This window comes from Coregonus clupeaformis, chromosome 17 (assembly GCF_020615455.1).
Source record: "Coregonus clupeaformis isolate EN_2021a chromosome 17, ASM2061545v1, whole genome shotgun sequence".
Classification (NCBI taxonomy): Eukaryota; Metazoa; Chordata; class Actinopteri; order Salmoniformes; family Salmonidae; genus Coregonus; species Coregonus clupeaformis.
Window position 1 is genome coordinate 15387789 of NC_059208.1, and position 23630 is coordinate 15411418.

Here is a 23630-nt window from a genome sequence, read left to right on the forward strand (position 1 = left end):
CTGTTTGTGTAATAGTGATGGTCCTGTGTGTCTCAGTTGGTAGAGCATGGCGCTCGTCTTGCCAGGGTTGTGGGTTCGATTCCAACGGGTGACCAGTACGGCAAAGTATGTACTCATTACTGTAAGTCGCTCTGCTAAATGACGTGAATGTAGCAGGAATGTACACAGTGTGTAAAACATGAGTTGGGTTGTACCCCCTTTTACCCTCAATTCTTCGGGGCATGGACTCTACAAGGTGTCGAAAGTGTTCCACAGGGATGCTGGCCCATGTTGACTACAATGCTTCCCACAGTTGTGTGAAGTTGGCTGAATGTCCTTTGAGTGGTGGACGATTATTGATACACACGGGAAACTGTTGAGCATGAAAAACCCAGCAGTGTTGCAGTTCTTGACACACTCAAACAGGTGCACCTGGCACCTACAACCATACCCCAATCAAAGGCACTTAAATATTTTGTCTTGCCCATTGACCCTCTGAATGGCACACATACATAATCCATGTCTCAAGGCTTATAAATCCTTCTTTAACCCGTCTCCTCCCCTTCATCTACACTGATTGAAGTGGATTTAACAGGTGACATCAATAAGGGATCATAACTTTCACCTGGTCAGTCTGTCATGGAAAGCTCACATGTTCCTAATGTTTTGTACACAGTGTATGTGTGCATGTGTACTAAGGTGCAGAGAATCAGAGCAGGTGGTCAGTCCAGTAGTGTTCAGCAGTCTGATGGCAGATAGAAACTGTCTGAGCCTGTTTGTGTCAGACCTTATGTTCCGATACGGTCTGCTCAACGGTAAGGGAGAGAACAGCTTGTGTGTGGGCTCCTTGATGATGCTGCATGCCTTCCTCAGGCAACGTTTTGAGAAGATGTCCTGGATGGGTGGGTTTACGGTCCCAGTGATGTACTGGGCCGCCTTCACCACCCGCTGGGAAGGCCTTACGGTCGTGGATGGAGAAAGTACCGTACCAGGCCGTGATGCAACCGTTCAGGAAGCTCTCGATGGTGCAGCGGTAGTATTTGGAGGGTACCAGCCGCCTTTGGAAGTAGAGACTGTTGTGCCCTCTTGACAAGATTGGTGGTGTTGTTGGTCCATGTCAACTCCTTGGTGATGTGGACGCCAAGGAACTTTAAAACTTGTGACTATTGCAGTCCTGTTGATGTGGATCGGGGCATGTTCTCTCTGCTTCCTGATGTCAAATACTTTGTTTTGCTGACGTTGAGGGAGAGGTTGTCGTCATGACCCAGTTCACTTACCTCCTCCCTATAGGCTGACTCGTTGTAGTTGATTATCAGGCCTAGAACCTTGATGTCGTCAGCAAACTTGATGATGGAGTTGGTGTCGTGCAAAGCCATGCAGTCGTGGGTCAACAGAGTACAGCAGATGACTGAGGACACACCTGTGTTGAGGTGTTGTTGCTAATCCTCACAGCCTGTGGTCTGCCCGTCAGGAAGTCCAGGATCCAGTTGCAGAGGGTGGTGTCCAGCTTGGAGGGAACAATAGTGTTGAATGTTGAAGTCAATGAACAGCATTCTCTGTGTTTCTCTATTCCGCTCCAGCCATTACCACGAGCCTGTCCTCCCCAATTAAGGTGCCACCAACCTCCTGTGCGATGGACATGGCATCATCTGTGGATTTGTTGGAGCGGTATTGGAGTAGGTCCTGTGTGCCTGGCGTGCTGGTCTTGATGTGGAGCCATGACCAGCCTCTCAGAGCACTTCATGATGACCGAGGTAAGCACGACGGGGCGATAGTCATTTCAGCATGTCACCTTGGGACAATGGTGTTCTCTTTAAAGCAGGAGGGGACTACAGCCTGGGACGGGTTGAAGATGTCAGAGAAGACGCCCGCCAGCTGGTCAGCACACACCGAGGACGCGGCCAGGGATGCCATCTTGGCCGGCGGCTTTGTGAGTTTTCCTCAAGTCAGCCTCGGAGAGCAAAAGCACCTGGTCATCCAGAACAGCGAGTCTTCCTGAATGGCTCAGTATTGTCTGCCTTCGGAGCGAGCATAGAATGTGTTAAGCTCGTCTGGGAGAGAGGCTTCGGTGGGCACCGTACTGCTGGATATGCCTTTGTAGTCTGTAACCCTTGCCACATGCGACGCGAGTCTGTTATCTTTTTGTATCCCTAACGGATTTGCGGAGCTCGTACCTCTGGGGCGTAGGCACGGCCAGGCCCACCCACCCAATCAGATTGAGTGTTCCAAACGGGACATTGTCTTTTTACCTGAGCACAATACTTGACTTGGGCAGGAGCTCACCGGAGCCGAGTACTTACACCTCAAATTGTATTCTGTTTGAGTTCCTGCACCTCTTCTAGAATATTATCTCAACAATATTGCAGAGTTCCTGCACCTCTTCTAGAATATTATCTCAACTGTATTGCAGAGTTCCTGCACCTCTTTTAGAACATTATATCAACAATATTGCAGAGTTCCTGCACCTCTTCTAGAACATTATCTCAACTGTATTGTAGAGTTCCTGCACCTCTTCTAGAACATTATCTCAACAGTATTGCAGAGTTCCTCCACCTAAATATAAACAGCACCAGAACCTATATTTTAGTCCAAGTCAAGCATACACCATCAGATGGAATTCATAGTAGGGAGGGGGTTGGAAAACGAAAGGGTCGGGCCTTCAGAACTGAATTCTCAGGGCATGGACGCGTTGCTTAATTGGTATCAAGGGACCTAACATGTGCCAGGAAAACATTCCCCACACCATTACACCACCAGCCTGTACTGTTGACACCAGGCAGGATGGGTCCATGGACTCATGCTGCTGACGCCAAATCCTGACTGTCATCAACATGACTCAACAGGAACCGTGATTCGTCGGACCAGGCAATGTTTTTCCACTCCTCAGTTGTCCAGTGTTGGTGATGGCGTGCCCACTGAACCCAGTGTGGTCGTCTGCTGCAATAGCCCATCTGTGACCAGAACCGACGAGTTGTGTGTTCCGAGATGCCGTTCTGCACACCACTGTTGTACTGTGCCGTTATTTGCCTGTTTGTAGCACGCATGTTAGCTTGCACCATTGTTGCCATTCTCATTTGACCTCTCATCAACGAGCTGTTTTTACCCACAGGACTGCAGCTGACTGGATGTTTTTTGTTTGTCGCACCATTCTCTGTAAACCCTAGACACTGTCATGCGTGAAAAGCCTAGGAGGCCATCTGGCCAACGATCACACCACACTCAAAGTCGCTTAGGACACTCGTTTTGCCCATTCTAACGTTCAGTTGAACAGTAACTGAATGCCTGTCTGCCTGCTTTATATAGCAAGCCACGGCCACGTGACTCACTGTCTACAGGAGCGAACCATTTTCATGAACGGGGTGGTGTACCTAATAAACTGTGTAGTGTATATTGACAATTATAATAATACATTTTACTTGGTAGATGCCTTTCAGGACATCGTACATAAAATATATTTAATTCAGGCCTATGTAATGAATCTGAATTATGCTTGAATATTTACTGGGGGAAAAAAACTAGAAAAACAAATTGTAGCAAATCAGCTCTTCGCTTTCAAAATAAGGGGCGGGTTCTGGCACGTGTCACTTACTGCTACCATGTGCAGTAAACAGTAGCTATCGCTGTGCAGGCTAGGCTACACTGTACAGTAACTCAGTGTCTGACAGGGAATAGGCTTTAGATAACTCAGATTGGAGTAGAGGGATTTTATTGTTAACCATTTAAACTAGAGCTCTCAAATCCAACAAAGGAATTGAGGCAAACCAAAGAATGATTGATGACTTCTCTACACACCCAGTCCCAGTGACGATCTAAAGGCAGTCCCTTAGGTGGAACCAATATTGAACTTAAAATAACTGTCAACTCAAATGAAAACTCCCAGAAAACCTATGGGGAATTATTATCAAGCAAAAGTTATTCCACTCAAACAATGCATAATGTGGCATTCAATATGTGTAATGTTCTGTGTGCATGCCATGCTTACCATACATTTTATATCTAGTCCCCCTAATAGGGGTGAGGTGAAGGGACTCACACAAGGCACAATGTTTTTCTCAGAACAAAGTCTGTGGCTTTACACAGCTGGGTCTAAGCGAAGCGGGACTGTAGCGATGTGGGGTTGAACTTGCAGTACTCCTCAGACCTCTATGTTGATCTTAGCAAAGCGGTACTGCATTGATCCAGGGTTCCGTAGCAGCACCAATCCTCTCTGGCTGTCAGGCTGTCTGAGCAGGGTGTGTAGGAGGCCAGTGAGGCTGAGGAACCCCAGAGCCTCCCCACAGCCAGCCGACAGGGAGAAGTCCCCCTGGGTCACCCAGCCCAGAGTCACCCTGGAGCAGTGGGAGGTGACGCTGGGCAGGGGCTCCGGCCAGAGACCCAGGGTCAGGGCTGAGGTACAGGAGGAAGAGGGGGTGGTGATGTCTGGACCCAGAGTGAGGCTGGAAGAGGAACTAGGCTCAGGACCAGGGTTGACACTAGGGGCTGAGGTGGAGGCAGGGTCAGACTGCTTGTTTTCAGGCTTGGCGGAGGAAGATGCTCCAGGTTTGTTGTGGTCCTTCTTGCGTAGGCGTTTGACACGGCTCTTGAAGTGGTCAGTGTGGAGAGGCTCCTGGGGGCCGGTGCAGCCCGGCTCCTTCCCAACCAGCTGGAGGTCATCTGCGGTGGGGACACACACCAGAGCGTGCTGCTCCGGTTGGCCCTTGGTGAGGAGGGAGAGACGGGTCCACACCAGGCTGCCTCCACCGTGGGCCGAGAGGAGAGATGCTGCAACGTTACGGTTGAGTGGTGGCGTTGAGCCCAGGTTACGTGCCCTCTGACATTTAGAGGAAGTGGGGCGACACCAAGCTGACAGCTGCCTTAGAGACTTCCTGTTCCTGTAGAACAGAGAGACAAACAATCAGGGATCAGTGTTCATACTGCGGAACACAAACAACCAATCATGGCTCCGCGTTTATATTGTGGAACACATTACATTTACATTTTAGTCATTTAGCAGATGCTCTTATCCAGAGCGACTTACAGTTAGTGAGTGCATACATTATTTTGTTATTTTTCATACTGCCCCCCCGTGGGAATCGAACCCACAACCCTGGCGTTGCAAACGCCATGCTCTACCAACTGAGCTACATCCCTGCCGGCCATTCCCTCCCCTAATCTGGACGACGCTGGGCCAATTGTGCGCCGCCCCATGGGTCTCCCGGTCGTGGCCGGCTACGACAGAGCCTGGATTCGTACCAGGATCTCTAGTGGCACAGCTATGCAGTGCCTTAGACCACTGCGCCACTCAGGAGAACACCCAATCACAGCTCAGCGTTTATATAATACGGCCACTACTTCTAGGAAAGCCACTTTGTACCCTCAGTGAACCACCAAAGTGGTCTTAAAGATATGAAATGTTGTTGTTTTTTTAACCGCCCAGTGATTTCCAGCGCCACAAAATGGATGCAGCCAAAACGCAGTAAAATCTAATAACATTTGAGCTCATGAAGTCAGCCATTACTCTAAGCTGCTGATTTTACGAGGACAATCTCTGATGTATGGCAGTAATTTGGGTCTGGATGTTCTCATCATGAAAGATAGGCTGGGGAGGGGTTATGCATCAGAGCTGTCAAACACTACGCTACACTTTGGGGAAAAAAGGTAAAGTCATTATTAAAACAAAAATAGGGGTCTTTATAAAGGTGAAAAGCAATTATTCAAACATTATGAATTAATACTATTAGTTATGCAGAGGAGAGGATGAAACTAATAGTAGATGTAATGAAACACACTTTAATACTGAGATTCAGGGCTCTAGTCAATCTGTAAAGCTGAAGCGCTACAGATTCCGCTATAGAAATGTAAAGATGATGTCCTATTGAGCCGACGTATGCAGCGTTTACCGTGAATGCAGTCTCTGCTAAAGCGGGAACGTTGCCTTTAAAATGTCAATCACGCTGTAAAGATGAACTCCAACGACACGGATTGAATAGAGCCCTAACAGAATATGAGGAGGACATTGGATTTAGGAACTTTCCCTTACAAAACATGTCGTTTGTGATGTGAAAACATGGGCTAAGCAGGATACTATAAGCTAGTTAAGATGTGTCTTATAGACAGGTTAGCTGACAACGTCACGAAAAATGAAAAATAAGTGCACACTTCAAATGGGGCAGAAGGCCGTGTGTTGTAATGATTCTGGATGGTCAGATTGTTGCTAGCTATGACAAGAAGCTGCCTTGTGGGGAATCGTAAGTGACTCATTTCAGCTAGTTATCTTGTTCTTGATACCATGTCTTGTTTAGAGGTGTTTTGACTGATGTCATGTCTATGCTAATATGGCAAACATTCGCTAGATAGCTAACCAACAACAACTGTAACGATGGATTTGAGAGACAACAAGTCCTCATTCTGCAAATGTATTTATGTTTTCAATAAACATTGGAGACTAAAAATAGTTTACATGTCAACAATCTAAGCCAACCCCGTCTGTTTTGTCCCATAGTTGCACACGTCTGTTTTGTTGAATACTCGATTCTGATTGGGTAGAAGGGCATTCTAGAGTGTGCATTAACTTCAGATATACGGACAGTTGAGAAGATATTGGACACCTCTGAAGTAGTTCCAACAATAGATGCCTCATAACGTTCTAAATCACTGCACCAAGCGGCCCTACCACATGGTCCATTATTTACAGATGATGTCCAGAGCTCAGTGTTTAACCCTTACATATACAGCATCATCCATAAGTGGCATCTACCTCAAGACTGTGAAGTTACTCTGGGGTGGTGTCACTTCCTGTTCCATCGGTGCGACAGCCTCCTCTCCTCCTCCTCCCTCCTTCACAATCAACTCCCACTCCTCGGCCAGCTGTTGCCAGGGACAACGGAACGGAGCAAGGCAGCCGTGTTTGATGTAATTGGTCCGTTTGGCTGGTGGGCGCCTACAGAGGTCAGGGGTCATGCTCTAGTCAAACTGTTTCAGGGCACGAGGGGCAGCCCAGCCGTTTAAATAACAATAATCCATAACACAGTCTAGCCTCCACTGGAAATTAGCTCAATATCAAACACAAAGGATAGTTTATATTAAACTCTCACCAGTAATCTGACTTGAATCTCAATAACAGTGTTATTACAGATCCTTTATTAATGTTGGTTTGAGGGCCATTACATATATTATGGAACATCCAGAATACCAGTGAGTTGGACTTTCTTTATCGAACATTGAGTTTTTCCCTCAATACACCTGGAGTTACATCAGGTGATACCAACCCCCTCCTCAATACACCTGGAGTTACATCAGGTGATACCAACCCCCTCCTCAATACACCTGGAGTTACATCAGGTTGGTATCCCCTCCTCACCTCCTGAACTTGGCCAGCAGCTCAGCCTCCTGCTCTTCCTGGAAGCGTGCTCCTGCAGGGCAGTCTGGGTAGTCGTGGGGAAAGTGAGGCTCTCCTTTATTCTGGGTGTGTTTCAGACTCATCCTCAGCCCTCCGATTCGTACTCCTCTATAAACCTGAAGGAGAGGAGAGGAGGTGGAGGGGGTTGAATAGACATGTTTGTAGTGATTAGTAATTTGTCTACATAAAGGAGGGGGTCCTCAAAAAGCACTATATCCACATTGTAAGTAGTGCACTATATAGGAAATTAGGTAGCATTGGGTCCTGGTCTAAAGTAGTGCACTATATAGGAAATAAGGTACCATTGGGTCCTGGTCTAAAGTAGTGCACTATATAGGAAATAAGGTACCATTGGGTCCTGGTCTAAAGTAGTGCACTATATAGGGAATAAGGTACCATTTAAGCTGCAACATCAGTGTGTAGTCCATACCAGAGGTACCCAGAAGGCCATGCCCCAGGCCTTGGGTAGCAGCAGGTCCCAGCCCATCCCCCAGGACCCCATCTCTGTGCCCTGGCTCTTCCCAGACTGCTGCACCAGTAGGACGGGTACTCTACCCTGCAGGGGGGTGGGTAGTCTGGAGCCTGGGACCAGAACATCATTACGCAGTCTGTTTAGTTCCTGCAGACAGAGAGAGGAATGATATGGGAGACACAAACCACGTTTCCATCCAAAGTTTTTATGCAAGTCACAGGTGTGACCGTATGATAATAAATCACCACAGGTGTGACCGTATGATAATAAATCACCACAGGTGTGACCGTATGATAATAAATCACCACAGCTGTGATCGTATGATAATAAATCACCACAGGTGTGACCGTATGATAATAAATCACCACAGCTGTGACCGTATGATAATAAATCACCACAGGTGTGACCGTATGATAATAAATCACCACAGCTGTGACCGTATGATAATAAATCACCACAGCTGTGACCGTATGATAATAAATCACCACAGCTGTGACCGTATGATAATAAATCACCACAGGTGTGACCGTATGATAATAAATCACCACAGCTGTGACCGTATGATAATAAATCACCACAGCTGTGATAGAAACACAGTGTCGCTACAATTTCACAAATGTCAACAGAAAATGTTTCCTTAGACATGGCCTGATCTTTTTGTGTTGGTAAAATGTATTATGCAAAGTAAACTTGGAGTCAGGCCATGATATGTTACGTTGTACTACCACTACCACGTGGAGAAGCATTAAGAGTTTATAGGCAGATGAAATAAGTTCTGCTGAGCTTCATGGTGGTGATGGAGGGTGATGAGCTTCATGGTGGTGATGGAGGGTGATGAGCTTCATGGTGGTGAAGGAGGGTGATGAGCTTCATGGTGGTGATGGAGGGTGATGAGCTTCATGGTGGTGATGGAGGGTGATGAGCTTCATGGTGGTGATGGAGGGTGATGAGCTTCATGGTGGTGATGGAGGGTGATGAGCTTCATGGTGGTGATGGATGGTTATGAGCTTCATGTACATTTCCAATAAATAGAGGGTTTTATTTGAATGCTGGTGACATGATGATCAACGCTTGGCTGCCAATTACCAAATAAAAATATCGCTCTTTTCCATATTTCACCATATAACCTACCCTGTCCACTGTCAGTGAACTGTTGTCTATAGAACATGGTCCAGAACCTGTTGTCTATAGAACATGGTCCAGAAGCTGTCAGTGAACTGTTGTCTATAGAACATGCTCCAGAACCTGTCAGTGAACTGTTGTCTATAGAACATGCTCCAGAACCTGTTGTCTATAGAACATGCTCCAGAACCTGTCAGTGAACTGTTGTCTATAGAACATGCTACAGAACCTGTCAGTGAACTGTTGTCTATAGAACATGCTCCAGAACCTGTTGTCTATAGAACATGGTCCAGAACCTGTCAGGGAACTGTTGTCTATAGAACATGCTCCAGAACCTGTCAGGGAACTGTTGTCTATAGAACATGCTCCAGAACCTGTCAGTGAACTGTTGTCTATAGAACATGCTCCAGAACCTGTTGTCTATAGAACATGGTCCAGAACCTGTCAGGGAACTGTTGTCTATAGAACATGGTCCAGAACCTGTCAGGGAACTGTTGTCTATAGAACATGCTACAGAACCTGTCAGTGAACTGTTGTCTATAGAACATGCTCCAGAACCTGTTGTCTATAGAACATGGTCCAGAACCTGTCAGGGAACTGTTGTCTATAGAACATGCTCCAGAACCTGTCAGGGAACTGTTGTCTATAGAACATGCTCCAGAACCTGTTGTCTATAGAACATGGTCCAGAACCTGTCAGGGAACTGTTGTCTATAGAACATGCTCCAGAACCTGTCAGGGAACTGTTGTCTATAGAACATGCTCCAGAACCTGTTGTCTATAGAATATGGTCCAGAACCTGTCAGGGAACTGTTGTCTATAGAACATGGTCCAGAACCTGACAGGGAACATTGGCTATAGAACATGCTCCAGAACCTGTTGTCTATAGAACATGGTCCAGAACCTGTCAGGGAACTGTTGTCTATAGAACATGGTCCAGAACCTGTTGTCTATAGAACATGGTCCAGAACCTGTCAGGGAACTGTTGTCTATAGAACATGGTCCAGAACCTGACAGGGAACATTGGCTATAGAACATGGTCCAGAACCTGACAGGGAACATTGGCTATATAGCTTAACAGTTTCTGTGACAAAAAGTTGAAAATGCGATGGAAGCCCATCTAACTTGTATTGTTTATTCGGTACATGGGAATTTAACAACAGAAGGTATTTTTATCTGCAACAAGTCAATGTGATGGAAATCTCTGGTGGGACAATGCGCATATTGTTTTATGCGGATTTTAGAATATTCACATGAAAATCTGTCGCCAATTGGATGGAAACCTAGCTACAGATGCAGTCAAAAATTCAATTAAACAGCAGGGTGGATTCTTGGAGAACAATCAAACATGACAGAGGAAAAAAGATTGGACTCTTCTTCCTGGGTAGTCTCCTGGGGGACACACATTTAGTAATGATATATTGACAGACATGATGCTATGGTTCAGTACCTGGTCTGTCATCTTGTTGTGTGTGACATTGTCGCGGACAGACCGGTCCCACAGGGAACTCTGGCTGAGGTGTTCAGGGATCCCCTTTAACATCAGTTCCCTCCTCCTCTCCTCGTTCTCTCCTGAAACAACATGACAGAGGGCATACTCCCGTATGACCAGGTACTCAGGAGAGTGTGTAGACCGGAGGAAGCACCCAACTAGCTGGCAACATCTATGGCTTCACCTAGTAGCTCTATAGACCTATATCCACTAAATCAGGAAGAAGAAGTGTGTGATGCAACACCCAGCCAGGTACTAAAAAGGTAAATAAGGAAGTGTGTGTGACCCTCTGAGGGTGTGGTCTGAGCACAGGGTCCTGCCAGGATTCGAACCTGGGACATCTGCATGGACGAGCAGAGGCTCCCCAGGAGCACAGGACCAGAGAAGTACCACAACCAGCCTCAGACAGGACCAGAAGACCAGAGAAGTACCCACAGAACCTCCCTACCCACATAGCCTCAGGACCTATTCCCAGGACTATCACATTCACAAACACAGGGTCCTGTTCAGCAGGGCACAATGTACTACATTTTCTTGCATGCGTTCTTATTGGATATTAGGTAGTAGGGCTACCTCACAGTTTCACTCCTATTTGTGTGTTCTGAGCATGGCCCAGGTATAAATCACCCTAAAGGAGTATAATAATGTAATGTCAACTATATCCGACCTGTCTGAACCACCCCCACCCTGTCTGCTGGCTCAGAGGTTACCTTGTTCCTTCCTGATGTCGGACACGGCCATGCTTCTCTTGTTTGGTAAGGTCAATCTGGGGTCATCCACCGTCAGACCCAGAACTGAGCCGGCTGGGACCTCTGCTGTGGAGTACACACCTGAGGGGGAGGAGACAGACAGGCACAGACATGAGTTACGCTTTGGTGCCTCTAGGGCCATTCAGAAAACTGATTGAGGACCTTATTACGGATGAATGTGTGTTTCCTATGACCGTGTTTTAGTTTCTGCTTTGCATTTTCTATTTATTTTTGTCATTTAGGGCTCATCTGCATAAAGAGACCCTGGTCTCAGTATGACTCCATGATCAAATAAAGGAGATATATATATATATATACACAGTACCAGTCAAAAGTTTGGACACACCTACTCATTCAAGGGTTTTTCCTTTATTTGTACTATTGTCTACATTGTAGAATAGTAGTGAAGACATCAAAACTATGAAATAACACATATGGAATCATGTAGTAACCAAAAAAGTGTTAAACAAACATGGTTAGCAGATGTTATTGCGAGTGTAGCGAAATGCTTGTGCTTCTAGTTCCGACAGTGCAGCAATATCTAGCAAGTAATATCTAACAGTTCCACAACAAATATCTAATACACACAAATCTAAGTAAAGGAATGGAATAAGAATACATAAATATACGGATGAGCAATGTCATTATCAGAGCGATATAGCCTAAGATGCAATAGATAGTATAGAATACAGTATGTACATACGAGATGGGTAATGCAAGATATGTTAACATTATTAAGATACTATAGAATACAGTATATACACATATGAGATTGGTAATGCAAGATATGTAAACATTAAAGTGGCATTATTAAAGTGACTAGTGTTCCATTTCTTAAAGTGGCCAGTGATTTCAATAGGCTATTGTGCTAGTTGATGGCTATTTAACAGTCTGATGGCCTTGAGATAGAAGCTGTTTTTCATTCTCTCGGTCCCAGCTTTGATGCACCTGTTCTGACCTCGCCTTCTGAATGATAGCGGGGTGAACAGGCAGTGGCTCGGGTGGTAGTTGTCCTTGATTATCTTTTTGGCCTTCCTGTGACATCGGGTGCTGTAGGTGTCCTGGATGGCAGGTAGTTTCCCCCGGTGATGCGTTGGGCAGACCGCACCACCCTCTGGAGAGCCCTGCGGTTGTGGGCGGTGCAGTTGCCGTACCAGGCGGTGATACAGCCCGACAGGATGCTCTCAATTGTGCATCTGTAAAAGTTTGTGAGGGTTTTAGGTGACAGGCCAAATTTCTTCAGCCTCCTGAGGTTGAAGAGGCTCTGTTGTGCCTTCTTCACCACACTGTCTGTGTGGGTGGATCATTTCAGTTTGTCAGTGATGTGTACGCCGAGGAACATAAAACTTTCCACCTTCTCCACTGCGGTCCCGTCGATGTGGATAGGGGGGTGCACCCTCTGCTGTTTCCTGAAGTCCACGATCAGCTCCTTTGTTTTGTTGACATTGAGTGAGATGTTATTTTCCTGGCATCACTCTCCCAGGGCCCTCACCTCCTCCCTGTAGGCGGTCTCGTCATTGTTGGTAATCAGACCTACCACTGTTGTGTCGCTGCAAACTTGATGATTGAGTTGGAGGCGTGCGTGGCCATGCAGTCATGGTTGAACAGGGAGTACAGGAGGGGGCTGAGCACACATCCTTGTGGGGCCCCAGTGTTGAGGATCAGCGAAGTTGAGGTGTTGTTTCCTACCTTCACCACCTGGGGGCGGCCCGTCAGGAAGTCCAGGACCCAGTTGCACAGGGCGGGGTTGACACCCAGGGCCTCGAGCTTAATGATGAGCTTGGAGGGTACTATGGTGTTGAATGCTGATCTATAGTCAATGAACAGCATTCTTACATAGGTATTCCTCTTGTCCAGATGGGATAGGGCAGTGTGCAGCGTGATGGCGATTGCATCGTCTGTGGACCTATTGGGGCGGGGTAAGCAAATTGAAGTGAATCTAGGGTGACAGGTAAGGTAGAGGTGATATGATCCTTGACTAGTCTCTCAAAGCACTTCATGATGACTGAAGTGAGTTCTACGGGTCGATAGTCATTTAGTTCAGTTACCTTTGCTTTCTTGGGTACAGGAACAATGGTGGCCATCTTGAAGCATGTGGGGACGGCAGACTGAGATAGGGAGAGATTGAATATGTCCGTAAACACACCAGCCAGCTGGTCTGCGCATGCTCTGAGGACGTGGCTAGGAATGCTGTCTGGGCATTCAGCCTTGCGAGGGTTAACACGTCTTGCAGCAAGACGTCGGTGTCCGCGACGTGGCTGGTTTTCTTATTGTAGTCTGATTGTCTGTAAACCCTGCCATATACGTCTCCTGTCTGAGCCGTTGAATTGCGACTCCACTTTGTGTCTATATTGATGTTTTGCCTGTTTGATTGCCTTGCGGAGTGAGTAGCTACACTGTTTGTATTCTGCCATATTCCCAGTCACCTTGCCATGGTTAAATGCGGTGGTTCGTGCTTTCAGTTTTTCGCGAATGCTGCCATCTATCCACGGTTTCTGGTTAGGGTAGGTTTTAATAGTCACAGTGGGTACGACATCTCCTATACACTTCCTTATAAACCCACTCACCGAATCAGCGTATACGTCTATATTATTCCAGGTGACTACCTCATGAAGCTGGTTGAGAGAATGCCAAGCGTGTGCAAAGCTGTCATTAGGCAAAGGGTGGCTACTTTGAAGAATCTCAAATATAAAATATATTTTGATTTGTTTAACACTTCTTTGGTTACTACATGATTCCATATGTGTTATTTCATAGTTTTGAGGTCTTCACTATTATTCTACAATGTAGAAAATAGTAAAAACAAAGAAAAACCTTGGAATGAGTAGGTGTGTCCAAACCTTTGACTGGTACTGTATATATTTGGTTTAAATACACAAAGTATACAATAACAACTACTCTGAATGTTGATACACAACATGACATGATAATAAAGTTGATCTAATCCAGGGCTCTCCAACCCTGTTCCTAGAGAGATACCTTCCTGTATGTTTTAACTCCAACCCTGTTCCTGGAGAGATACCTTCCTGTATGTTTTAACTCCAACCCTGTTCCTAGAGAGATACCTTCCTGTATGTTTTAACTCCAACCCTGTTCCTAGAGAGATACCTTCCTGGAGGTTTTAACTCCAACCCTGTTCCTAGAGAGATACCTTCCTGTAGGTTTTAACTCCAACCCTGTTCCTGAAGAGATACCTTCCTGTATGTTTTAACTCCAACCCTGTTCCTGGAGAGATACCTTCCTGTAGGTTTTAACTCCAACCCTGTTCCTGGAGAGATACCTTCCTGTATGTTTTAACTCCAACCCTGTTCCTAGAGAGATACCTTCCTGTAGGTTTTAACTCCAACCCTGTTCCTGGAGAGATACCTTCCTGTAGGTTTTAACTCCAACCCTGTTCCTAGAGAGATACCTTCCTGTAGGTTTTAACTCCAACCCTGTTCCTAGAGAGATACCCTCCTGTAGGTTTTAACTCCAACCCTGTTCCTGGAGAGATACCCTCCTGTAGGTTTTAACTCCAACCCTAATCTAGCGCACGATTCTAATAATTAGCTGGTTGATAAGCTGAATCAGGTTAGTTACAACTGGGGTTGAAACAAAAACCTACAGCAGGGTAGCTCTCCAGGAACAGGATTGGAGAGCCCTGATCTATAATAATAATAATAAGCCATTTAGCAGACGCTTTTATCCAAAGCGACTTACAGTCATGTGTGCATACATTTTTACGTATGGGTGGTCCCGGGGATCGAACCCACTACCCTGGCATTACAAGCACCATGCTCTACCAATTGAGCTACAGAGGACCACAAAATGTTACAATGTTTGTAATTACATTTTAGTAATTTAGCAGATGCTCTTTTCCAGAGCGACTTACAGTTAGTGAGTGCATACATTTTTCAAACTGCCCCCCCCCGTGGGAATCGAACCCACAACCCTGGCGTTGCAAGCGCCATGCTCTATCAACTGAGCTACAGGGGGACTGTAATCTAATGAATTGATGTAATGAATGAGGAATGTAGCTGTAAGTAACCCACCTTTGAGGATGTTGAAGACACCAGCTTGTTGTCGATGAAGAGTCATGTTACAGTCGTCTCTGCAGTGATCTGACCACCAGAAGGGAGACGGTCCGGCTTTACTAGCAGCCTGAAATAAAGACAGAACACCTGACTAACGCCTTACACTGGAACATACAGGATATTAGATGGTCTCTAGATAAATCATCCCAGGTTACAGGATATTAGCTGGTCTCTAGATAAATCATCCCAGGATACAGGATATTAGCTGGTCTCTAGATAAATCATCCCAGGTTACAGGATATTAGCTGGTCTCTAGATAAATCATCCCAGGTTACAGGATATTAGCTGGTCTCTAGATAAATCATCCCAGGTTACAGGATATTAGCTGGTCTCTAGATAAATCATCCCAGGTTACAGGATATTAGCTGGTCTCTAGATAAATCATCCCAGGTTACAGGATATTAGCTGGTCTCTAGATAAATCATCCCAGGTTACAGGATATTAGCTGGTCTCTAGATAAATCATCCCAGGTTACAGGATATTAGCTGGTCTCTAGATAAATCATCCCAGGTTACAGGATATTAGCTGGTCTCTAGATAAATCATCCCAGGTTACAGGATATTAGCTGGCCTCTAGATAAATCATCCCAGGTTACAGGATATTAGCTGGTCTCTAGATAAATCATCCCAGGTTACAGGATATTAGCTGGTCTCTAGATAAATCATCCCAGGTTACAGGATATTAGCTGGTCTCTAGATAAATCATCCCAGGTTACAGGATATTAGCTGGTCTCTAGATAAATCATCCCAGGTTACAGGATATTAGCTGGCCTCTAGATAAATCATCCCAGGTTACAGGATATTAGCTGGTCTCTAGATAAATCATCCCAGGTTACAGGATATTAGCTGGCCTCTAGATAAATCATCCCAGGTTACAGGATATTAGCTGGTCTCTAGATAAATCATCCCAGGTTACAGGATATTAGCTGGTCTCTAGATAAATCATCCCAGGTTACAGGATATTAGATGGTCTCTAGATAAATCATCCCAGGATACAGGATATTAGCTGGTCTCTAGATAAATCATCCCAGGTTACAGGATATTAGCTGGCCTCTAGATAAATCATCCCAGGTTACAGGATATTAGCTGGCCTCTAGATAAATCATCCCAGGTTACAGGATATTAGCTGGTCTCTAGATAAATCATCCCAGGTTACAGGATATTAGCTGGCCTCTAGATAAATCATCCCAGGTTACAGGATATTAGCTGGTCTCTAGATAAATCATCCCAGGTTACAGGATATTAGCTGGTCTCTAGATAAATCATCCCAGGTTACAGGATATTAGCTGGCCTCTAGATAAATCATCCCAGGTTACAGGATATTAGCTGGTCTCTAGATAAATCATCCCAGGTTACAGGATATTAGCTGGTCTCTAGATAAATCATCCCAGGTTACAGGATATTAGCTGGTCTCTAGATAAATCATCCCAGGATACAGGATATTAGCTGGTCTCTAGATAAATCATCCCAGGTTACAGGATATTAGCTGGTCTCTAGATAAATCATCCCAGGTTACAGGATATTAGCTGGCCTCTAGATAAATCATCCCAGGTTACAGGATATTAGCTGGTCTCTAGATAAATCATCCCAGGTTACAGGATATTAGCTGGTCTCTAGATAAATCATCCCAGGTTACAGGATATTAGCTGGTCTCTAGATAAATCATCCCAGGTTACAGGATATTAGCTGGTCTCTAGATAAATCATCCCAGGTTACAGGATATTAGCTGGTCTCTAGATAAATCATCCCAGGTTACAGGATATTAGCTGGTCTCTAGATAAATCATCCCAGGTTACAGGATATTAGCTGGTCTCTAGATAAATCATCCCAGGTTCTTACATCACAGTGTGTGGCAGGCGCCAAGGTTTCAGTCAGAACGGAATGTGATAGAGGTCCAATCAGACGATAGCGCACCATCTCCATGGTGAGATCACTGCAAAACAACAGTAAACAACAACAACATCCATGAAGTACACACGGTTGAGAATAAAGGGAGGGTTTATAAATTGACAGAAAACAATAAAATATATGACTAAATCAAACCTGATGTATTAACATTCAGGAAGTCTTCACACCATCAAGGTGCCAACCTCCAGACACAGCTAACACGTACATGTGCGTAGAGCTTCAAGAGCCTCTGAAAGCAGTAAGGTTTGAACCAACCTGATGACTATGCCAGTGGTGCAGGACCTCCAGGTGACAGGTGTGGTAGCAGACGTGGTGCTGTTCCCCAGGAGCTTCTTGGCTGCTGGCCCTGCAGCCTCACGCTCCCCCGAGGACCACTTCCTCTTAGAACCAGAACCAGAGGCCTGCTCAGCCTCAGGACAAGCCCCAGGACCATGGGCCAGAGTGGGGGTAGGGGCTGGGGTAGAGGTGGGCGCCAGGGCTGGCTGTGGGACAGGGAGCTCCACTGGAGCAGGTGGAAGTACAGCCTCAGAACACTGACAGACAGCCTGCAGCTCTGGGAGGAGGTCCTGAAAACGGTTACAACAGTCATTACACAGCAGTTACTTTAAGTATGAATAATGAAAGCACTACAGCGCCAGGCCTACTGACTATGAATAGTATTACCCTGTCACTTTACAGTATAAGATGGTACTGTACTGATCCCAAAGGGGACATCTGATTGATGGTACTGTACTGATCCCAAAGGGGACATCTGATTGATGGTACTGTACTGATCCCAAAGGGGACATCTGATTGATGGTACTGTACTGATCCCAAAGGGGACATCTGATTGATGGTACTGTACTGATCCCAAAGGGGACATCTGATTGATGGTACTTTACTGATCCCAAAGGGGACATTTGATTGATGGTACTTTACTGATCCCAAAGGGGACATCTGATTGATGGTACTGTACTGATCCCAAAGGGGACATCTGATTGATGGTACTGTACTGATCCCAAAGGGGACATCTGATTGATGGCACTGTACTGATCCCAAAGGGGACATCTGATTGATGGTACTGTACTGATCCCAAAGGGGACATCTGATTGATGGTACTGTACTGATCCCAAAGGGGACATCTGATTGATGGTACTGTACTGATCCCAAAGGGGACATCTGATTGATGGTACTGTACTGATCCCAAAGGGGACATCTGATTGATGGTACTTTACTGATCCCAAAGGGAACATCTGATTGATAGTACTTTACTGATCCCAAAGGGGACATCTGATTGATGGTAATGTACTGATCCCAAAGGGGACATCTGATTGATGGTAATGTACTGATCCCAAAGGGGACATCTGATTGATGGTACTGTACTGATCCCAAAGGGGACATCTGATTGATGGTACTTTACTGATCCCAAAGGGGACATCTGATTGATGGTACTGTACTGATCCCAAAGGGGACATCTGATTGATGGTACTTTACTGATCCCAAAGGGGACATCTGATTGATGGTACTGTACTGATCCCAAAGGGGACATCTGATTGCACCAGCTTATAGACAACGATAAAGACATTACACCATCAATTAATAGTTGAATGGTTGCTCAATACTTCTAATACTGATTGATTCTGCATTTTAGTTCCTCTGACCGGTTTCATGGTGGGGTGCGCCCAGATCCACAGCTGTCTGTGTGTTGATCCCTGGGAGCCCTGGTCGTCCTGGCCCCGCCCCTGTGTTCTGGGTCTCCAGAGGAACGTTACAGGCCCCAGGGGCTGGAGAGGGTATTGTTCTGCCCTGTAAACCACCACACTGCCCTGTCTCCTGCCGGACACACACATGGCTGCTGCAAACGTAGGCCCTGTGGTTACAACAGATGTCATCATCAATAATACCGTAAAGCAGGGGTCACATATTTGCTAGACCACCTGACTTGAAGAACCAATCATTTTCAAACTTTATACTGAAATACTTGTATATTTCTCGAGACTGATGCTGCGTTTAGACGAGGGACGCAAAAAACGTCATACCAGTCGGCATAGCGGTACAAGAGAGCAAGAAACAAGGTGACGGCAAAAGCAAACCAGCTCGACGGTATGTGTTGCTATGGTGATTTCACTAAACAGCGCAAATCAACATCCGGTATAAAACAACACTAATGCAGATGGCAAAAGTTGAAATATTTTAACTCTGGTGGCAAGTCCCTTCTACCGTGGCGGCTGATGGCATTCACCGGTCTTTACCGTTGTGCTCTCATTGAAAAACAATGACATCCGGTTTGCTGTCTGCCTCGTACCATCTAAACGCAGCATGATTGACACTGTGGTTTGTTTGTGAGGAGCGAACAGGAAAGCAGTACTCACCAGCTTCCTTGCTGGTCAGCTTAGAGAGGGTAGCTAACAGCTGTTCCTCTGGTCCCTGTAACTCCACACAGCAGTAGTAGGACATGTCCTGGGTAGAGGGGGATACAGAGGATTCACTTTGGGATACATACCAACACTTCGAAATCTGATTTTACTAGTTGGCAACTGCTGTATTCATATCTGATCACACAGCAAACATTTAAAGCGGTTGTCGCTCATGTTCGTACCGTGTGAACACCTGGGTAGAAAACAGTTGTCATTTATTATATACTTTGAGCTACAGAGACTACTATTTTAGTAATCACAAAGTAAACCTATTTAGAAGAACTATGCACGCATGACTAAGTCGCTTTGGATAAAAGCGTCTGCTAAATGGCATATTATTATTAAATTATTTAACTTGAAGTCAAGTGTTACCGTTTTCTTTTATACCTGTATTTCCTCTGCGTTTTGAAACTCCAAAGTGTTGTACTTTGAATGTTAAGATGAGTCCATGTCCCTGACTGTTGCCTAGATCTAGCTAAATGCCTGAAAATGACATCAGACGTTTTCAGGCCTAAACATTTGTCTTATCACAAGTCATGTCCCAGGCCATTAGTTGAGTATATCCACCTACAGTGCCTTCAGAAAGTATTCACACCCATTGACTTTTTCCACATTTTGTTGTTACAGCCTGAATTTAAAAATTAATTAAATTTAGATTTTAAAATCTATGTGAATAACTTCTGTGTTCATATGTGTTAGAAATTGAGATTTTTCCAGTCTAGCGAAGTCTCCACCCTCGCAAAAGGAAACAGACAAACCCCCCTCCCTATTTATACTTACTTGTACAAAATATATAATTGGTTTTTCTTGATTATCTACACCTGGGGTCTGTTCAGGAGAATGGAAATGTACAGAATGTTCAGACAGATTGGAATAGTATATGAAACGGAGTGCTCTATTCATTTTATTTCTATCTGCAACATGCCGTTCCAGATACAGCCTAGCCATTAGTTGAAGGCAGCCAATCCAACATGCCAATCCAACATGCACTATAGCCTATTTATTGCCTTACCTCCATAACTTGCTACATTTGCACACACTGTATATATATTTTCTGTTGTATTTTTTTGACTTTATGTTTTTTTACCCCATATGTAACTCTGTGTTGTTGTTTTTATCGCACTACTATGCTTTATCTTGGCCAGGTCGCAGTTGTAAATGAGAACTTGTTCTCAACTGGCTTACCTGGTTAAATAAAGGTGAAATAAATAATAATAATAAAAAAATCCAGATACAGCCTTTCCATTAGTTGAAGGCAGCCAATCCAATAGTTTCAGAAAAGTTGTTTCTATAATACATAGGTCAGGAAGTATTTGTAAAAAGTATTTGCTTTCTGAGATCTGTATTCAAATAGTTTAGAAAAAGTCATCTTTTTGGGGGATCTGTATTCAAATAATCCCCCAGAAATGTTTTTACAATGCATATTTAAAACTATAGTTATCCCAGGACTGGTGAACTCATAACCTTATTCAGCAGTACTTTGAACTGGGCCTTATAAATCAGTCAATCAATCAAATGTATTTTATATTAGTTGTCCCAAAGTGCTTTACAGATATCCAGCCTAAACAGGTTCAGTGGGTAAAGACACTAACCTGCAGTAGACAGGTGGAGCTCATGGCTCTGCAGCAGGCTCTAACACTAACCTGCAGTAGACAGTGGGAGCTCATGGCTCTGCAGCAGGCTCTAACACTAACCTGCAGTAGACAGTGGGAGCTCATGGCTCTGCAGCAGGCTCTAACACTAACCTGCAGTAGACAGTGGGAGCTCATGGCTCTGCAGCAGGCTCTAACACTAACCTGCAGTAGACAGTGGGAGCTCATGGCTCTGCAGCAGGCTCTAACACTAACCTGCAGTAGACAGTGGGAGCTCATGGCTCTGCAGCAGGCTCTAACACTAACCTGCAGTAGACAGTGGGAGCTCATGGCTCTGCAGCAGGCTCTAACACTAACCTGCAGTAGACAGTGGGAGCTCATGGCTCTGCAGCAGGCTCTAACACTAACCTGCAGTAGACAGTGGGAGCTCATGGCTCTGCAGCAGGCTCTAACACTAACCTGCAGTAGACAGTGGGAGCTCATGGCTCTGCAGCAGGCTCTAACACTAACCTGCAGTAGACAGTGGGAGCTCATGGCTCTGCAGCAGGCTCTAACGCTAACCTGCAGTAGACAGTGGGAGCTCATGGCTCTGCAGCAGGCTCTAACACTAACCTGCAGTAGACAGTGGGAGCTCATGGCTCTGCAGCAGGCTCTAACACTAACCTGCAGTAGACAGTGGGAGCTCATGGCTCTGCAGCAGGCTCTGTAACACTTGTAGGTTGGCCTGTCTCCCAGACAGTAGCCCCATCTCTTGACCATGTGGAAGCGCTTGGCGTGCCAGATGTGCGTCTCCAGCCACAGGTTCTTCCGCTGGCGCCGGTTGAACTCCAGAAGCATGTTGCCGTGGCGACGCCGGGCTTTACGGCTCTTCCTCTTGGACTGTTCCTTCTTCACCTTCTGACCAGCCTTCTGACTCTTCTCCAACTGAATGACAGACCAAACATCCAGAATATTTCCACTGCTGGTGTGTAATGTGACTAGTGTGGCTCTAGATGAGACTAGTCATTCCTCCATGTATGGACATGACAATAACAGAACACAGATCTGGGACACCAGGCTATAAAGTCAACAGAGAGAGGCTGTGTTTCACTGTGACTGTGTGTATGACTGTGTGTGTGACTGAGTGTGACCGTGTGTGACTGTGAGCGTGTGTGTTACTTAGACAAACCCACCATGTTGTTGGCCGTGTCTCTCAGCCTGCAGGGCAGCCTCTTGGTGTCATGGCTCATGGCCCTCCTCCTCATGTGTTTAGGAAGAGCTCCAAACACATGGGAGCTGCCTGTTGTCTTGGTGACGGCCTTCAACATGGCGTTCACCTCCGCTGCCCGGGCCTTGGCAAACGCTGAGGCTGAGGAGAGAGGAGTGCAGGCACAGCACATCACAAAGGCTGGCTGGGATTCAATGTGTTGGAGCAACAGCCATTATTTGCGCGTTCTAAATGCCATTGGATATGCTGTTGATTTGCAGCTGGTTCAACATTGAAACGCAAAAGTGATCAGTAAGAACCTGTATCAGTTTAAAAACCATCAAGACATTGCCAACCTTGTGCAGGAAGGTGTTCTTACCAGTGATGTGTTTGGGCAGGTCCTGTGGGTAGCCCCCCTGTCCTCCTCTCTGGTGGCCCCGGACCCAGCCCCCTCCCTGGGAATGGCCTGAGTGAGAGGACCCCTGGCCCCTTGGATGTGGAGACAGATCATGGCCTTGACCTGTAGGGGTGTCCCCTCCGTTCCTCCAGTGTGAGCTGCCCTGGCCCGGGGAGGAATAGGTGACGTTGATCGGCTGGTTCCTCATCTTCTTATCGCGCATCCTGTGTTTGGCTGTAGACATTTTGATAGCTCTGCAGAAAATAAACAATAACATGATATCACTAACTGATAACAAGGCTTATGGTACTGTCAAAATGATCCTATCCTGGGAGTAGGCTACTAGCTACCATTTAAGAGTGAATTGCATGCCCACAGTCACTGTTAGCATGTTATTGTCAGCAAAGCTATGAAAGACATGCCATTCAATCTGCCCTCAGCAAAATAGCTAGCTAGCTAAATTAGCGACTACTTTGCATGCCACAAACAGGCTACGCTAACGAGTTATAAAGTTATCCACTTCCATCACACCACAATATATTTGTAAAGATAACAGAACATATATTCACTTTCAAATCCTGAATACAGGAGCAGTCATATTTCAAAACCACGCTGTACGCTCACATTTCTGTCTACATCTCTTCCGCATAAATATGACGTATATCTTGTTCCGGTTAAATTGTGATAATGGGAAATGTAGTATATAGTAGATATACTTGCTCACGTCAAGAAAATATGGCAAAATTGGGAGAAAATAAATCACACTTTTTGAATTTAGCGTCATTTCGTTTTTTTGGAAAGAATCAGTATACAGTATACCCACAACGATTACAATAATATAAATTGTGGGTCTATGAAACTGTAGGCCCGTCTAATTAAGAGTTTACG

The 23630-nt window shown here is 45.5% G+C and overlaps 1 protein-coding gene across 2 annotated transcripts; it reads right to left on the reverse strand.

Moving 5' to 3' along the window:
- Window positions 1-3399: 3399 nt before the first annotated feature.
- LOC121585956 (ribonucleases P/MRP protein subunit POP1) lies at window positions 3400-23389 on the reverse strand. 2 transcript variants are annotated; one of them, XM_041902319.2, is made up of 15 exons: window positions 23312-23389; window positions 22725-22996; window positions 22332-22507; window positions 21823-22083; window positions 19523-19610; window positions 18812-19020; window positions 17427-17737; window positions 17103-17196; window positions 15223-15331; window positions 11153-11272; window positions 10401-10522; window positions 7788-7976; window positions 7319-7473; window positions 6716-6898; window positions 3400-4850 (listed from the first exon to the last, which is right to left on the reverse strand). In XM_041902319.2, the coding sequence occupies exons 2-15, from the start codon at window positions 22984-22986 to the stop codon at window positions 4115-4117; spliced, it is 3015 nt and encodes a 1004-aa protein (XP_041758253.2). In that variant the 5' UTR covers window positions 22987-22996; window positions 23312-23389; the 3' UTR covers window positions 3400-4114. The 2 variants fall into 2 exon arrangements, with proteins under 2 accessions (XP_041758253.2, XP_041758254.2); XM_041902320.2 differs by lacking the exons at window positions 21823-22083; window positions 22332-22507; window positions 22725-22996; window positions 23312-23389 and adding an exon at window positions 21211-21743 and having other exon boundaries at window positions 3401-4850.
- Between the last annotated feature and the right edge of the window lie 241 nt (window positions 23390-23630).